At 42.3% G+C, this 18,235-nt stretch overlaps 1 protein-coding gene across 1 annotated transcript in view; it reads right to left on the bottom strand.

Moving 5' to 3' along the window:
• Positions 1–18,235, bottom strand: part of LGMN (legumain) — a 42,581-nt gene that overhangs the window by 23,648 nt on the left and 698 nt on the right. The window contains exon 2 of the mRNA XM_063439198.1: positions 6,774–6,933. Coding sequence (XP_063295268.1) covers positions 6,774–6,908 — 135 coding nt within the window. The 5' untranslated portion in view covers positions 6,909–6,933. The remainder of the gene's footprint in view (positions 1–6,773; positions 6,934–18,235) is intronic.

Below are 18,235 nucleotides of genomic sequence, written 5' to 3'. Positions count from 1 at the left end.
GGGTCCGTACAATCAGCAGGGGGTGCAATATTTAACAGCACCCGCTGCACATCATGGGCTGTTTAACCTAGACCAGATATCATGACGTCCCTTAGCAATGACACCAACATCGTGGAAAGGGAAAAGGGTCTTTGTCTAACTAGTGTCCCTGGGCATAATGAAAAATGAACTGAAATTGTGTTTGATTCACGAATGTTATTATATACACACACTATAGTGCTCTGCTTTTCTGAACCTCAAAGACTTTATAATTACAGGGATTTTTCCTGCCAGCTGATAGCAACCTGGTGAATGGTTAATGTAGGTTTCCCTTAACCACACTCACAAAATGGCAACAGGAAGTTCCACTGAAAGTGCTGTTTATTTATCCATATGTTCAGACATGGCAGTAAAACAAACTGGATAAATGCAGACCCAACGAGTAACACGTGTTAAAAAACAGGTATACCATACAGTAAAAATATGGGGGAGGGTTCTTTGTTTGTTAACATCGGCATAAATATCATAGGTTTGCTTTAACCTTGGCAGGTGAGCTTACCATTTATAGTCATACGGTGATATTAATGTAAAAAAAATTGGAATAGTTTGCAGTTATCAATCCAATAAAACGGACGGTTTAGAGTGAGAAAACACCTGAGTGTGAACCAACAGTTTATTACTGGGTAATTTCTCATAGATTTTCTTGGTACAGACAGATTTATAGGGTTTGACTCCTTCATATTGCACACTGATTGTATTATACTAGCTACAGATAGCTGGTGCATAAGCTCAATAGGATTTCTGTGCTATTGGTTGAACACCTGCTTAAAATAAACATGAATCCTGCTTCTCATCCCTCATATCCATCTACACAAAGAGCCCTTAAAGGGAAACTATAGTGCCAGGAAAACAAACTTGTTTTTCTGGCATTATAGCTCTCCCACCCTTGTCCACTGTGGTGCAGAAGGGGTTAAAAAAATGTTTTGTCCAGGTATTCTGCACGTGGAGCTTCCCAAGGGTCTCCTGGGTATGGCTCCTATCCAAGCCTAACCAAGACCATCGCACGTCACTGGGGATGCAGCGACATCCTGACAATGCTGGAGGTGATAGGCAAAATTAGGACAATGGAGATGGACAAACTATTGGCCTTGATCCATAAAAACACTAAATCCTTCCACAAAATATGGAACCCATGGATCACAGAACTTCAAATGATTCCTTGACGGGCTTGGGGGCTGCTGTGGAAATACCTATTCCCCCCCTATCTTAAGTATGCAGGGAACAGAACACCCATTATGATGGGGCCACACCTTGGACCCTCCACAACAGTCCCAAGACTGTGCCAACTAACAAAGTACTCAACCCGCTGCCCTCTTATCAATGCATTGTGCATCATTCACAGACGATTAGATAGCAACTGCCCAATGAGACGACAATGTTCGGGTATATATATATTATATATATATATATTTAGAATCTTCTATTCAGTTTTGCTTGTTATTTGTTATATGTAACCACGAATGTGAAATATTATCACAGCCGTACATATGTGACCCGATCTCAACTCTGTCTATTCTTAAAAACTGCAATAATTACCTTTGCAGAGTTAAGGAACCTGGGACTATGCATCCAGACCGCTTCAAAGAGCTGAAGTGGTCTGGGTGCCTATAGTGTCCCTTTAACTCCTGTATTTGTCAAATTTCGTATGGTCTCAGATGTATTGTATGTTTTGTCTTTGTACTTGTGCCAATTGTACAGCGCTGCGGGATGTATTGGGACTTTATAAAGAATAACAACCAATTATCAATAACCAAGCCCTGTACAGTAGCAATACCCTTTCTTTTATCCCAATAAACAAGACTTGGCAGTGGTCTTTGGAAGGGTTAATGTTTTAGAGAATCTCAGGTGAGTTACTTAGAGAACTCAAGTGTGGGGACCAAGACCACTCTGCACAACACATCAAACATACTTGACATTTAAATAAATGTAAGCTGGCAGTACAATGAAACCACTTTATAAATGCCTAAAAGTTCTAGTGTTTGCATTGCAATGCTTGCTGAAATGCTTTAGGGGTTAACAGAGTGTCCTGTCCTTGACATATAATATAATGCGGATTTCAAGATCAATCGGCACTTTAATATGTTCCTTAATTGCACCCTCAACAACACCCTTCCGGATTGCATTGTACCCCACCACAAAGCGAAAAGCTATTTATTGGATTCAAACCTTCTCTAAGAAAAGCATTATCATCACTCTGCGGCCTGTGTGGCCACTGATTTTCTGAGAATTATTGGATTTGCCAGGAGATCATCATCATCATTACGGGTGATCACCCAATGGTCAGAATGGCTGTGGTGGGTGAGGGATTCCTCGTGCCACTGGAGGGAGGGTAAAAAAAGGCCTAAGAGACTCCATAAGGCTTCAGAGTAAGGGAGGTTCAAAGAATAACCTTGCAAAGATACACTTGTAATTTTGGCACAGCAAACTTTCTTCAGGACTTACACCCCTTGATTGGAGGAGCTTCTTACCGGCTGAGCAGGCGTCTGCCAGCTGCAGAACTTTGCTAATGCCAGTGCCGCAAAGTTAGCAACTGGCAAGCTGTTTATGTTTTCATATGTATTTTGTACTTCATGATCTGTCTAGTGCATTGACATTGGGGGTCACTTCCTGCACAGTGAACTTACTTGTTCCGTTCGTACGCTGGAGAAATTAAAATAGAGAATCCACATGCATGCTAATTTCGAGAGCAGTCACGGGGACTAATCGTTACATGAAACCAAGTTAAGCGGAATATGACTTTGTTTAGGTATAAAAATGGCTCATGTTACCATTTCACTTGCAGAAAAGACAACCCTGTGTAGATGAAACCAATTCTGTCAGATATAATACTTAAAAATAACACTTGTACATTTAAACTAAATGTTATAAAAACATCAGTATTCCTTTTTTTATTTTTTATTTTTTACTTTTGTTAAAAAAAAAATAAAAAAAATAGATGATCAGGATTGATTATCTCTGTGCAATCAGGAGCGAGGCAGACCTATTGTCTGAGTAAAGGGACTGCATCTGTGCATTAAAATCATTATATTGAGATGTAGCAGTTTTGATGTTTAGTGTCCCTTTAAACACATATAGTTTCCCAATCTGGAATACATAGGACTGAAGTGGATCAGCCACCCTTTTGAGCTGGAGAAAACCCACTCACCACAGTAAATATTACAGCGGTGTGAAATAAAAGAAACATACATTTGACAAAAATGCTTATTCACTGTGGGGTATATTCTATCATACGTGTACAAACACATGCACGCTAGGGCCCTTCCTCGTGGGCTGGCACAAGGCATTATGGGATGTGTTTAATGTATTTACGTTTTATACCAGGCTATGCCATTTACAACATATAAATAAAGTTAACTAGATATTGGTAGAGGCGATTTAAACCGGTATGCTACACTGGTTCTACAGGTTGTACAGGTTGAGCAGTCACATGCGCCAGTTATTTATCATTTGATTACAGTAACATTCCATGGGTGACTGACATTAAAATCCTCTTTACATTTTCACAAAAGTAAAAATAAAACTACAAAAGTAGGTCAAGATGGTACGTCAATATGTAATAAGGAATGTTAAAGCCTATACTAATAGACTGTCCTTGAAAACTCAACAGTGTAAAACTCGCCTTTTCTGAGAAAATTTTCTATTGCTTCCCAACGTCAACTCTAATGGTTGTCACTTGGACAACCGCTAAAGGGCCTTCCTGTTTGTGGTCCTGTTAACCACTCCCAATAGAAATACGCTAAGCCAATCACTCTCAATTGCTAGCCCTGTAGTAGGTGCATGTACACAAACCACTATCAGGCTGGTCGAAATAATCCTTCAATGCTGGTATTCATTAGAAACTGTATGCTGTAAGACAGTAACAGGAGAACGCTCTGAACCATAACCTATGCAATGAGGTTACCCCTTCACAAGCTAATAATGCATACTCAGAGAGAGACATTTCATTGTGTATTCATCCCAGCAAACACATGCTGGGATATCCACTAAAAAGAGAACTTTGAGGAATTCAGAGAGAATTTCTCATTTAAGGCCAACATAGAAACCGTAAAAAGAACTGTTTAGTAGAAGGTTTCGAATTTGATAGACTCCTAGAAATAACCTTTTTTTTCAGGGATACTTTACTATTTAGGGACAGATTACACTAAGAAATATTAATATCACAAAATAAATAAATGAAGAAAAAAAAAATGTGCTCAAGCCATTTTCATTTAAATTGTATTTCTAGGGGCGGAGCTTGATGGCCATGCTTGACGGTCGCACTGCAGAGGAGCTCAGCTGATTTTGACAAAATTTGCCATGAGGGCTCCTTTTAAAAATGTCTTTTACACAATCTGATACACTGGAGTGATGACTAAAGGTGCCTGGAGGGTGATACATGAGCGGCAAGAGACTCGAGGAAACCTCCAACACAGAGGCCCTCTGTTCTTGGCGAGGGAAACAGCTGTTCCATTGGACTAGCAGGGGTTATCCAGGTCCCCGCTCTTGGGTCTGCAAGCTTTGTGTGCCTCAGATGGTCTACACAGCAAGAGGCCCACATGGCCTGATTCACGAGATTGCCTCACCACATGGCACTGACCCAAGCCCACAGATGGACAACATTCTAGAAAAATATGATGGTCTCTTTGAGAACTTCTTAGAGCGGCTAAGCCTGAGAGCGACTACATGCCTACCTTAACCGGACCAGCTTGATTTACACCGATACTCTCAAGAACCCATGCTGAGAGACACAGTGAGGATATCCCATGTCTTCTAGAAGATCTGCCTTTCTAGGCCAGGAGTCAACTGGGGCATATACCCCATGCACCACCCACACCCTCTGAGTGTATTGTGGCAGAGGCATCATCGACCTCAGATAACACGGCCAGCAGGAATAGTGTCTTGGACTTTTGGGACGGTGGGGAAAGCACGCAAATTCCTATGCCAGCCTGGGGCTGGTATGATGTGGTTGCAGCAAACACTCGACCAGGCATAGGCCATTAACTTGGAGGAGCATGGGTTGATGCCACATTATTTAGTGCTCCATATCCTAGCCTTTGACCGGTTTATCATTCACCTCTGTTTTTTATATTCTTGTTGTCAAGCTTCTTTATTCTGTTGAAGCAAATTGAGTCCTCCGAGTGATATATACATCTATGTTTTCACACTACTTCCTATTATCTAGCGCAAGATATTTCCTGTCTGATTCTTGTCTTCCCTCCCACAGTCACAAGAGTGGCTGCCTGTCTGCAGAGCAGGTCAGCCACTCACAGTGCTAGCGGAGCATCTGGCCTGCTTGAACAGAGAAGAGCTGGAACTGGAGGACAGGCGGCTCATCTTAAGGTAGGGGAAGAGGGGTTTGGGGGACCTTCCTGTGTACGGTGTTAAATTGGGGAGAGGTGTATTGTTTTGAGGGAGGGGGCAGTGTGTTAGAGTGGTATAAGGGGCAGGCAGTGTATTCAATAAGAGTGGAGGGAGGAGGGGCAGTGTCTTAGATTAAGGGGCAGTGTATTAGATTAAGGGGCAGGGAGAACAGTGTATTAGATTAAGGGGCAGTGTCTTAGATTGGGTGAAAGGGGGCAGTGTATTTGAGTGGAGGGAAAGCATTGGATTGGCTGAGATCATCAAGTTTGATGATCTCAGCCAAAGTGAAGAACACACTCGTAGAACTTCAAAACCAAAAAGATAACGTCATTTGTTTTTTATAGCTGTGCAACAGCATACATTCACCATTTCAGTCCCATCACCAAACATTTCTTAATATGTCAAGTTAGTTGGACTGAAACATTGGTTATATGCAAATGCACGTCTCCTTAAAAGAAATTTGCTCTTTTGTTTACTTTTACGCCCTACGAGACAGAGGACGTCCAGTATCAGTTAGGCACTTTTTTTTATACTGTACCTTTCGACATAAACCTACGTTTCTATGAAAACTGAAGTTTTCGTTTTTTAGTGGCCCACGTAAACTTAAAGCATGTTTATCTGGCCCATGTTAGCATTTGAGTTTGACATGCTGGATCTAGCTGGTAATCTTGGTCTGTACAGAGCTTCCTGCTTTAAGGCACACATTCCCTCTTGCATACAGACATAACTGACTAGCATGTTAGCCTTCAGTTAGAAAAAGTGCAGCATATTCAAAACTTTTACGATTAATTTAACATTTAAAAAATGTGCAGTTTTTTTCACATTAGATGCTCTAGATCTAAGCTTGTATTCAATCGTATTCTATAGCCTGAAACAAAGAAGAAAACAAAAACAAAAAAACAACAATATGATGGTGAAGAATAGTGGCTAATAGCAAACCATAATTTGGAGTATATAGCTGCATCACAAAAAAAAAAGAAAAAGAAAAAAAAAAAAAAAGAAAGCACTAACATAAAGATAAATATATACAAATGATATAAATTAATGATGGACCTTTTAACTCCTTAAATGAACACTCCAAGCACCAAAACAGCGCACAAGTGATTATGGTGTCCTTGCAATACTTACTACGGAGAACCAGAAGCTCCTAGGAGGTAAGCTGTAAAACCATTCTACATTAGTTTCAGAGTCTTTAGAATGGGGGATCATCTGGGCACTGCTGGCAGCATAATGATTACAGCAAACTGTAGTAGTTATGGTACTTGCAGGGTTCCTTTAATGAGCAATTGCATTACTTATATATGTCATTGTATAATGGAAATGTCCCATCCTCTTGTCATGAAAAGTAAAGGAGATTAAACCCCATAGGTCCCCATTGATTAAGTGATTGGTACCTGATGTCTGTAGTTGTACCAGCCATTGGACCCGGCAACCAGCACCACCCAGTGCTTTCCATTATCCTCCGGATCAACTGGAAAAGAGCTGACGGCCAACGCCAAACTGAGCAGCAGGCTCAGTGGTAGAAACATTGTGAGCTGAATGGATAACGGAACCCTGCATAGAGAGAGAATACACGATACAAACTTTATTTTGCAAATATTTAAAACAAAGTATTTAACCAGGAAAGGTACCTTCAGATAACTCTGGTTTTCAAGTACATCCTTGGGATGTTACCTTAGCCCAACATCCAGGGGTTGTTACTATTTCCTAATTTAATGGTACTAAGTTTATCTACCTCGGAAGGATGAAGGGCTGAGTTAACACTTCCCGGGATTTCTACCTGCGACCCAATGGTTGAACAGATTCTACTGATGATAATTGAAAAATAATTGTCTATTGTCCTAGCATAGAACAGAAAAGCAATGTGCATGTAGTACAGCAAGACGGAGTAACAATATTCAACAAATGAAAAACGAGCAAGTGTGGAGACGTCAATTTCAGCTTTTATAACCCATACATATTTGGTTTAGAGAGAATAGGGTGCACACAAGTGAGTCACATGAGATCAAGGTTTACCTGTTGTATAAGGCACCAGGGTACTCATAACACCATAACCACTACAGCATCAGCAAACACAGAAGAACATTGATTTGGCAAAATTGTCTGATATCTTCGGGCGAACCATAATGTCTGAGGATATGTACGCTATCACAATTAACAATAACATGTTAAGAAATGAAAGTAACGTTTACTTACAGCTATCGGTTTCAGGGTTGAACATGCATTAATTTTAGGATGACACAGTATGTTCCAATTACATTACACTCTCCTATTCAGAACGGAATATAGTAAGGCTCTTTGATTATTCCAAGCGTGGATAATATATTGACCTAAAATTTGGAATTCCCCTATCCCTTGAATCCACACTTTAGTGAATAACTTTGTGTCTATATTTGATGGGGATAGAAGGTGTCGTCCCTAATAATTAGTTATATGATACTCGCTAAACTGCTTCTTAGGAGAACCGGCGACTCTCTTCTGCTATAGGTAGGTCTAAAAGATAGGGAGTCCTTTTTTAAACAACCATACACAATACTTCACTGATATCCAGTCATACCAAATAGTATCTGACAAATGGGATAGCATAAATAAAAATTAGAACCTATTTTAAGGCAGCTAATGTAAAAGATTACTTTGACTTGTAATATCAAATTAGATGAGATTTGAATAATCTGAAACTGATGGGAGAAAGGCATATTATAACGAGAAGTGTATTTTTTAAGCAATAGTGTAATCCCTGTAAATTACTGGCTTTGCAGGATACCTACAATAAAGTCCAAATTGCTGTGAGCTGAAATGCAAATTGTAAAAATGAGATAGCTCTAAGCCAGGTCATTTTAGATCTTAATTTGCAACAGTTTATTAAATGTCTCTGAATATTTAAAATGTTCAGCCCTTTTATTAAGCAAGCATCAAAATAGAACTTAAGGAGTATGTCAGAAGCAATAACATTTAAACCAGTATAGAACAGCCAAAAAGACGGGAACCAAAAGATGGGAAGGATAGACCTTTAAAAAGCAGTGGCATGCTTCATATTTGTCTTGGCGTGGGGGAATTAATAAATATAAAGCTGGGACCAATAAAGACATAAAAAAAAAACACAACAATGTGTCAAGGACCCGAACACCACCATGTTTGAGGATAAAGATGTTGCATTGCACAATAGGTGCATTCATCTTGTATTGGGTTTGCATATAAGCTCCACACCTGCTATTATCTGCTACCTAGCAAAGGTTAGATGTCTCATTTCGGTACACAAGGAAGTTGGCTTGTGTTTTCTATCACATGACTCTAATTCAGAGATGTTGCAACCCACTGTGGTTAAAGGGACACTATAGTCTCCTGAACAACTACAGTTTATTGAATTTGTTCTGGTGAGTAGAATCATTTCCTTCAGGCTTTTTGCTGTAAACACTGTTTTTTCAGAGAAAATGCAGTGTTTACATTACAGCCTAGTGATAACTTCACTGGCCACTCCTCAGATGGCTGTTAGAGATCCTTCCTGGGTCATGGCTGCCTAAAATGCATCCAAACATTCAGTTTCTCCTCCCTCTGCATGCAGATACTGAACTCTCCTCATAGAGATTCATTGATTCAATTCATCTCTATGAGGAGATGCTGCTTGACCAGGGCTGTGTTTGACTTGTGCTGGCTGATCTGCCTCCTTGACAGTCTCAGCCAATCCTATGGGGAAGCATTGTGATTGGATCAGGCCACCACTTCTGCTGATGTCAGCAGGCATGTCTAAAGGAAACAGGGACAAAGCATGCAGCTGCAGACTTGAATACAAGTAAGATTTTACTATTTTTAGGGAGGCATGAGGGGACCAGGGTGGCTAGCTGGTGGTTTTAAACCCTATAGGGTAAGGAATACATGTTTGTGTTCCTGGTTCTATAGTGCTCCTTTAAGCAAGTGGTCTAAAGTACAAATTTAATTGATTCTAGGGTGGCCTAGTCGACAATTTATTTGTGAATGCCCTGACATCATTTTGTTTGTTAAAGATGGTAGCGTCGTCACCAGTTTAACTGTGAAAGAGGGTGGCCCAATCACCAGGATTATCAGGAACTGTAGAATGTCTATAGTTTACCTCTCTGAATTATTAAAGCAGCTTTAGTTGCACAACATTTTTTAACATATGGGCAATCAGTCCGCTCTAATGCCGACAATGCATCTTTACAGTAAATCCGCAAGGTTACTTTTAAACTGGTCTTTACCCCAGAGATGGTCTTACAAAAAATCTAAATAAAACATCAATCAGTAACAAGTAAAGCAAAAAAGAATATCCCTGATAGGAGTGGAGTTTTAGCGCAGAGATGACCAAGAATGGAACATAATGACACTCCAAGATCTTGCAAACCTACAAGTCCCGTGATGGTTAGCCTCAAAGCATCACAGGAGCTTACTGTAGAACAGATGGAGAACTATCTTTTGGCTACTAACATCTCAATCCTAAGCCTTAAGGTTACAGGTCAGCAACTGGGAAATAAAAGAAATTAGCTACTTGAACAGTTTTAGACATTTGGCACAAAAGGACTATAGGACAAAGCTCCTAATGACGAAATGCGTTATTGAGTGCAGACTTCTTTGACGATCATATAGCTGGACATAATGGCTATCCTCAAGATGGGAATTAAATAGGTGGGAGGAGGGGGGGGGGGGAGAGGGGGGAGGGGGGAACCAAAAATACAAAACATATTTTTTATTGAGAGAGCCTCATATATACATAGATCTAAAGCTATTTTATAATAAAGTTTAGTTTGTACTTCACATTAAATAGAATAGTAAGTGTGTGTGTGTGTGTGTGTGTGTGTGTGTGTGTCTTTAACGCAACAGGAGTATCAGCTGATGTGCTCAATGTTTAGCAAAACACAAACCATTTACCACCACAAGGAAAATGCTGAGGAACCACCTTTTAAAATGCATGACACAGCTCATTCTAAAAGTCAGTAAGCTGGCCAGCAGTCTCTCCTTGAAAGTCTAAGCACCGGGTGCAAAGAGACAGATAAAAACTGTACAATCTACAAGGAAACAAAACCACAGGCGGGTTCATGGTGTTATGGGCCACTGGGAATTCATTCCCTTGTTATATGTTATTTATTGAATGTAGCCACTTCCTCACTCACAGAACAAAACTGTGGAATAAAAACATCAAAATGTCACATAGATCAAAGGGAGGGGGAGGGGGGGGACAAAAACAAAAAACAAACAAAAAAAAGAAGTGAGAGTATCTTAACAGGAAGAAGATAAAAAAAATAACTAAAATACAAAGTTATGGGAACTGGTGAGAGTTTACGTGAACCACGGCTTGACTAATTTCTTTGGAATCTAGGAGCTAAAAAAGTTGTCAGTTTAAAAATTATTTTAAGTTTAGTTTTCAACAAGAAAAATGCAATTCTTAAGGGACACTATATACACACCAGAACCACTACAGCTTAATGTAGTTATTCTGGTGTCTATAGCCTGTACCTGCAGACCTTTCAATGTAAACACTGTGTCCAGCACCTAAGTTTAGGGGCACACACACTCTCTCTCTCTCTCTCTCTCTCTCTCTCTGACAGGGGTACACACACACTCTCTCTCTCTCTCTCTCTCTGACAGGGGTACACACACATACACACACACTCTCTCTGACAGGGGTACACTCTCTCTCTCTCTGACAGGGGTACACTCTCTCTCTCTCTGACAGGGGTACACTCTCTCTCTCTGACAGGGGTACACTCTCTCTCTCTGACAGGGGTACACTCTCTCTCTCTCTGACAGGGGTACACACACACACACACACACACACTCTCTCTGACAGGGGTACACACACACACAATCTCTCTCTGACAGGGGTACACACACACACACACACAATCTCTCTCTGACAGGGGTACACACACACACACACACACACTCTCTCTCTCTCTGACAGGGGTACACACACACACACACACACACACTCTCTCTCTCTCTGACAGGGGCACACACACACACACACACACTCTCTCTCTCTCTGACAGGGGCACACACACACACACACACACACACACACTCTCTCTCTGACAGGGGCACACACACACGCACTCTCTCTGACAGGGGCACACACACACACACTCTCTCTCTGACAGGGGTACACACACACACTCTCTCTCTGACAGGGGTACACACACACACACACACACACACACTCTCTCTCTCTGACAGGGGCACACACACACACACAATATCTCTCTCTGACAGGGGTACACTCTCTCTCTCTGACAGGGGTACACTCTCTCTCTCTCTGACAGGGGTACACTCTCTCTCTCTCTGACAGGGGTACACTCTCTCTCTCTCTCTCTGACAGGGGTACACTCTCTCTCTCTCTGACAGGGGTACACTCTCTCTCTCTCTCTCTGACAGGGGTACACTCTCTCTCTCTCTCTCTCTGACAGGGGTACACTCTCTCTCTCTGACAGGGGTACACTCTCTCTCTCTCTCTGACAGGGGTACACTCTCTCTCTCTCTCTGACAGGGGTACACTCTCTCTCTCTCTCTGACAGGGGTACACTCTCTCTCTCTCTCTGACAGGGGTACACTCTCTCTCTCTCTCTGACAGGGGTACACACTCTCTCTCTCTCTCTCTGACAGGGGTACACTCTCTCTCTGACAGGGGTACACTCTCTCTCTGACAGGGGTACACTCTCTCTCTCTGACAGGGGTACACACACACACACTCTCTCTCTCTCTGACAGGGGTACACACACACACACACACTCTCTCTCTCTCTGACAGGGGCACACACACACACACACACACTCTCTCTCTGACAGGGGCACACACACACACACACACTCTCTCTCTGACAGGGGCACACACACACGCACTCTCTCTGACAGGGGCACACACACACACACTCTCTCTCTGACAGGGGTACACACACACACACTCTCTCTCTGACAGGGGTACACACACACACACACACACACACACACACTCTCTCTCTCTGACAGGGGCACACACACACACACACACACACTCTCTCTGACAGGGGCACACACACACACACACGCTCTCTCTGACAGGGGCACACACACACACACTCTCTCTCTGACAGGGGCACACACACACACACACACACTCTCTCTCTCTGACAGGGGCACACACACACACACAATATCTCTCTCTGACAGGGGTACACTCTCTCTCTCTGACAGGGGTACACTCTCTCTCTCTGACAGGGGTACACTCTCTCTCTCTCTGACAGGGGTACACTCTCTCTCTCTCTGACAGGGGTACACTCTCTCTCTCTCTCTCTCTGACAGGGGTACACTCTCTCTCTCTCTCTGACAGGGGTACACTCTCTCTCTCTCTCTGACAGGGGTACACTCTCTCTCTCTCTCTGACAGGGGTACACTCTCTCTCTCTCTCTGACAGGGGTACACTCTCTCTCTCTCTCTGACAGGGGTACACTCTCTCTCTCTCTCTCTCTGACAGGGGTACACTCTCTCTCTCTCTCTCTGACAGGGGTACACTCTCTCTCTCTCTGACAGGGGTACACTCTCTCTCTGACAGGGGTACACTCTCTCTCTGACAGGGGTACACTCTCTCTCTCTGACAGGGGTACACACACACACTCTCTCTCTCTCTGACAGGGGTACACACACACACTCTCTCTCTCTCTGACAGGGGTACACACACACACACTCTCTCTCTCTCTCTCTGACAGGGGTACACACACACACACACACACACACTCTCTCTCTCTGACAGGGGTACACACACACTCTCTCTCTCTCTCTCTCTGACAGGGGTACACACACACAATCTCTCTCTGACAGGGGTACACACACACACACACACACTCTCTCTCTCTCTGACAGGGGCACACACGCGCCTGGGATTTGTCGAGCCTGATGTAAACCTCAAATGTTTTTCAACAATAAAATAATGAATATATAAAAGAGGATGTATGAATGGTATTGATCGCGACATAAGTTTATTTTTGTAACCATCATATAGTACGTGGCCAGTGAGTGGTGGAGAGGTCGGTTTCGTTCAAATCCCAGGTGGCAGCAGACTGCTAGTTAAATGAACTTCCCCTACAGTAGGGAATTACCACAAAGATCTACAGCTGGCGTGTGAAACAATGTTACTTTAACTAGCAGCACAAAGAAACACCACCACTGAGCGATGGATTCAGTAAGAAAAGAAGCAAAATGCAGGACGTGTTACCAAAGTACTGAAACAGAATCCAATATGGATTGACATCAGGAAATAATATATCTCTAATATCATGGTCTAGTTTTGTGTGTGTGTGTGTGTGATGGGAGGTACTTTATTTACAAAATATGTTTTGTATTTTTGGAGCAAGGGTTTTTAACCCCTTAAGGACACATGACATGTCATGATTCCCTTTTATTCCAGAAGTTTGGTCCTTAAGGGGTTAATCTCTACTATGATGACTTGTTACTGCAATTACTTTTTTCCTGCCGTTATATATTTTGCCGATATGTGTTTATGCTGATTTTATTCATTGAATAGTCTGTTTTGATCACAATTTGTACACTGCTTTTTATCTCCCTCCTTCCCTTTTTCTATTTGTGAGTCTCTTTTATTTGTGATAAGCAGATTGCCCCAAGGATATCTCGTCCAGACAAGATATTTCCTACTTTTGACTTGTATTTAATATTTCCTATAATTAATTATTACACACATACGATCTTGCCTTTATTGCCAATACGGTGTTTAAAGTACAAATCCTCATTTCACGTTTTCCCTTATTGTACGGCTTCTAATATAGTTATTTGTTTTGACCCAGTAGGATATATTTCTTTCTACAGAGGACGGCTCACCCACCCCAGTGCTTACAAAGAAGTGCATAAGAATCCTGAAACTAAATATTCAGGAAAAGACAATGATTGCCCTTCTCTGAATATTTAGCTACAGGATTCTTATGCCCTTCTTTGTAAGCACTGGGGTACCTGCTAGTTCACTGTATGTGATTTTTTTTCACTTTTGTATAACACTAGATTGTATATTCAGGATCTCATGTGATTATTACTGCAGTAATCATTTTTTGACGAGTGGGAGGAATTTGCTCACATCGTTGAATACGTAACACACCCTGTTTTGTATCACAATCACTCTTCACTTATGCTTATTTCACCTATTTAAACTCTGGTTTTGGCATTGTAATTGTCTTGAGAAAAGTCCCATAAAGGACTGAAACGTAGACAGGTTTTCTGGTGTATAATTGCACAATAAAACTTCAAGATTTATTTACAATGTCCTTTGAGTGCACCTTTTTAAAAAAATTTGGCATAAGTGATTTGCACCTAGGCAAGGACAGGACTGGGAGCGTGAGTGCTGGATCAACGTACGTACGTGTGTGTGTATACACACAAACACACACATATATATTAAAGTATAGTATGAGAGAAAACAACTTATACACTGTAATTATTATTTTATTATTTATAAAGCACCAGCAAATTCCGTAGCGCTGTACAAAATGTCACAAATCCACCAATAATGAACACTTTTTTAGTCAGCTTTCTAATTGACAAAGTCAAAGACAAGATCTCAAGCCTAGTTTTCCATGTAAAAAAAAATATTAAAACTATTATCTTCCTTTAAAGTTCAGTCCTCAATTGTCTATAAATAACAAAATGTATCTGGCTCATGTAGCATGTAAAAGTTCTAAAAGTGGAAAAATCACAAAGAAACCAACGGAATAATCCTTAAAATGTATCCACTTTCAGATATCTGCCCCAAGTATTGATCTATATACACAATGTGTATTTATTTTAGACTGCAGCCTCAATATGGTGACCCATAGCAGACATTTTGAAGGAATATCCTGGGGCTGACTGGAAGATTTCACGCAGTCTTTATAGGATAATAAAAATAATCTTATAATATTGCAAGTGTGTGCCTAACCTGCCAGCACAAACATATTAAACGAATACCATTCTCCAGACTCGGTATAAACAGTGGGGATAAAGGAATAAGTCTACTACCATTGCTTACAGGCAGACAAAGGTTTTAAACAGTACTAACAGTACAGTACTAGTTTATGTTGTGGTCAAAATCAGAGCCAGTAAGGTAGCTCATCCGGTTCATGCGCCAACTGTAGAACCATCAGCACTACAGGTCAGAGTCTCAATAAAAAGAGTATTACTTAATACGGCAATATAACCCAGGGCATACATGAGAATAAGAGAAAATCTCAGCCTGTCCTTTGTGGTATTATTTCTACAACAACAACAACAACAACATATTCCACAGTGCTGAACATTAGGTAAACAAAAGAAATCAAATTAAGGAGTCCAAAAACAAGAAGAGGAGACGATCTAGGGAGGGTTTTACTTGACTCAACTGGAAAAAAATATATTATTTGTGAAGCACCAACATGTTCTATAGCGCTGTATTAAAAAAAAAACACAACAAGCAGCAACACTGAGGAAACTCTGCTGCCGTATAAACCATATGACTATCCCCTGGAGCAAGCAGCTCAGTAACAAGACCATTGGCATAAATGTAAACAGAGACAGTATGAGGCAATCTACATGGTTCGAGCTGAGCGACTGTACTGTAAAAGGTGGAATGTATTGAAATAACACTGCCTACAATAACAACATCATCATGGACTGGAGAAAAGCTGAACAATAACATTTTAGAAAGATCATTAACCACTCACTGGTCGAAAAGACAAACTGAAAGGAGATTTGTTTTTTAGACCTATTACAAGATTCATAGTGGGGAAGGTCATGTTAATGTTCAAAGACAAAAAAAAAACACGAAAACAGATCAAGAAAGACTGGTTACCATTAGACAAGGAGGTAACATCTACAAACAAAGAACAATGAGATGACATTCCAGATATCCTGGTACATAGAGGAATAGATCCAGATACCCCCTAGGCCAAATAGACACCTCTACAGGTCTCCCCTAACTGCCACAGCTCGCAAACCCCTTAATTTAGTAGATCTCTTCTTTTTACCAGAACCCCTAAATCCCTGGATTCAGCAGATCTCGCCTTAATATCAGAGTCTCAATGTTGTGCTCGTTTATATACCCCATTATCTGAATCCCCCAGATCTCAGTATATTGCAAACCCCCATCCAAATATTTTGATTCTCCATACACTATTACCACTAACCCCATATGTTTGTGTATGCATATTAATATTTATATAGTGCCGGCAAATTCCATAGCGCTGTGCATATCCCCCTAATCTTTACCAAATATCAGATACTCAGAAATCTCTGTTAGCAGAGCTCCTGTATAATGTGATCTTTATAAGCCCTACCCAATATTAATGTACCAAAATCTAAGTATTGGCAGACCTCCCCTATAATTATCAACTTGTTCTATCCTATAGTCCTATCCATTATCAGGGCTTTAAGATCTCTGTATAAGCAGGTCTGTCAATATTATCAGAGCCCTCAGATCTCTGTATTAGCAGCTTTGTGCCATTATCATGACTCTCAGATCTCAGTATAAGAGGCTTTCCCCATTATCAAAGCCCACAGATCTCTGTATTACCAACTTTTTGGCCATTATCAGGGCCCACAGATCTCTGTATTAGCAGCTTTGTGCCATTATCATGACTCTCAGATCTCAGTATAAGAGGCTTTCCCCATTATCAAGGCCCTCAGATCTCTGTATTACCAACTTTTTGGCCATTATCAGGGCCCACAGATCTCTGTATTAGCAGTTTCCCCATGCTCATATCTCTCAAAGCACTGTATTAGCAGAACCCCCAGATCTCTATTAGCAGATTAGCAGAGCCCCCCCCCTCTCTATTAGCAGAGCCCCCCCCCCCAGATCTCTCTATTAGCAGAGCCCCCCCCAGATCTCTCTATTAGCAGAGCCCCCCCCAGATCTCTCTATTAGCAGAGCCCCCCCCAGATCTCTCTATTAGCAGAGCCCCCCCCAGATCTCTCTATTAGCAGAGCCCCCCCCAGATCTCTCTATTAGCAGAGCCCCCCCCCCAGATCTCTCTATTAGCAGAGCCCCCCCCCCAGATCTCTCTATTAGCAGAGCCCCCCCCCAGATCTCTCTATTAGCAGAGCCCCCCCCCCCAGATCTCTCTATTAGCAGAGCCCCCCCCCCCAGATCTCTCTATTAGCAGAGCCCCCCCCCCAGATCTCTCTATTAGCAGAGCCCCCCCCCAGATCTCTCTATTAGCAGAGCCCCCCCCGATCTCTCTATTAGCAGAGCCCCCCCCCCCAGATCTCTCTATTAGCAGAGCCCCCCCCCCAGATCTCTCTATTAGCAGAGCCCCCCCCAGATCTCTCTATTAGCAGAGCCCCCCGATCTCTATTAGCAGAGCCCCCCCCAGATCTCTCTATTAGCAGAGCCCCCCCCAGATCTCTCTATTAGCAGAGCCCCCCCCCCCAGATCTCTCTATTAGCAGAGCCCCCCCCCCCCAGATCTCTCTATTAGCAGAGCCCCCCCCCCAGATCTCTCTATTAGCAGAGCCCCCCCCAGATCTCTCTATTAGCAGAACCCCCCCCCCAGATCTCTCTATTAGCAGAACCCCCCCCCCAGATCTCTATTAGCAGAGCCCCCCCCCCAGATCTCTCTATTAGCAGAGCCCCCCCCAGATCTCTCTATTAGCAGAGCCCCCCCCCCCAGATCTCTCTATTAGCAGAGCCCCCCCCCCCAGATCTCTCTATTAGCAGAGCCCCCCCCCCAGATCTCTCTATTAGCAGAGCCCCCCCCCCCAGATCTCTCTATTAGCAGAGCCCCCCCCCAGATCTCTCTATTAGCAGAGCCCCCCCCCAGATCTCTCTATTAGCAGAGCCCCCCCCCCAGATCTCTCTATTAGCAGAGCCCCCCCCCAGATCTCTCTATTAGCAGAGCCCCCCCCCAGATCTCTCTATTA

This window comes from Pelobates fuscus, chromosome 13, assembly GCF_036172605.1.
Source record: "Pelobates fuscus isolate aPelFus1 chromosome 13, aPelFus1.pri, whole genome shotgun sequence".
Taxonomy (NCBI): Eukaryota; Metazoa; Chordata; class Amphibia; order Anura; family Pelobatidae; genus Pelobates; species Pelobates fuscus.
Note: the sequence above shows the minus strand (reverse complement) of the source record. Positions and strands in the feature narration are given on the sequence as shown.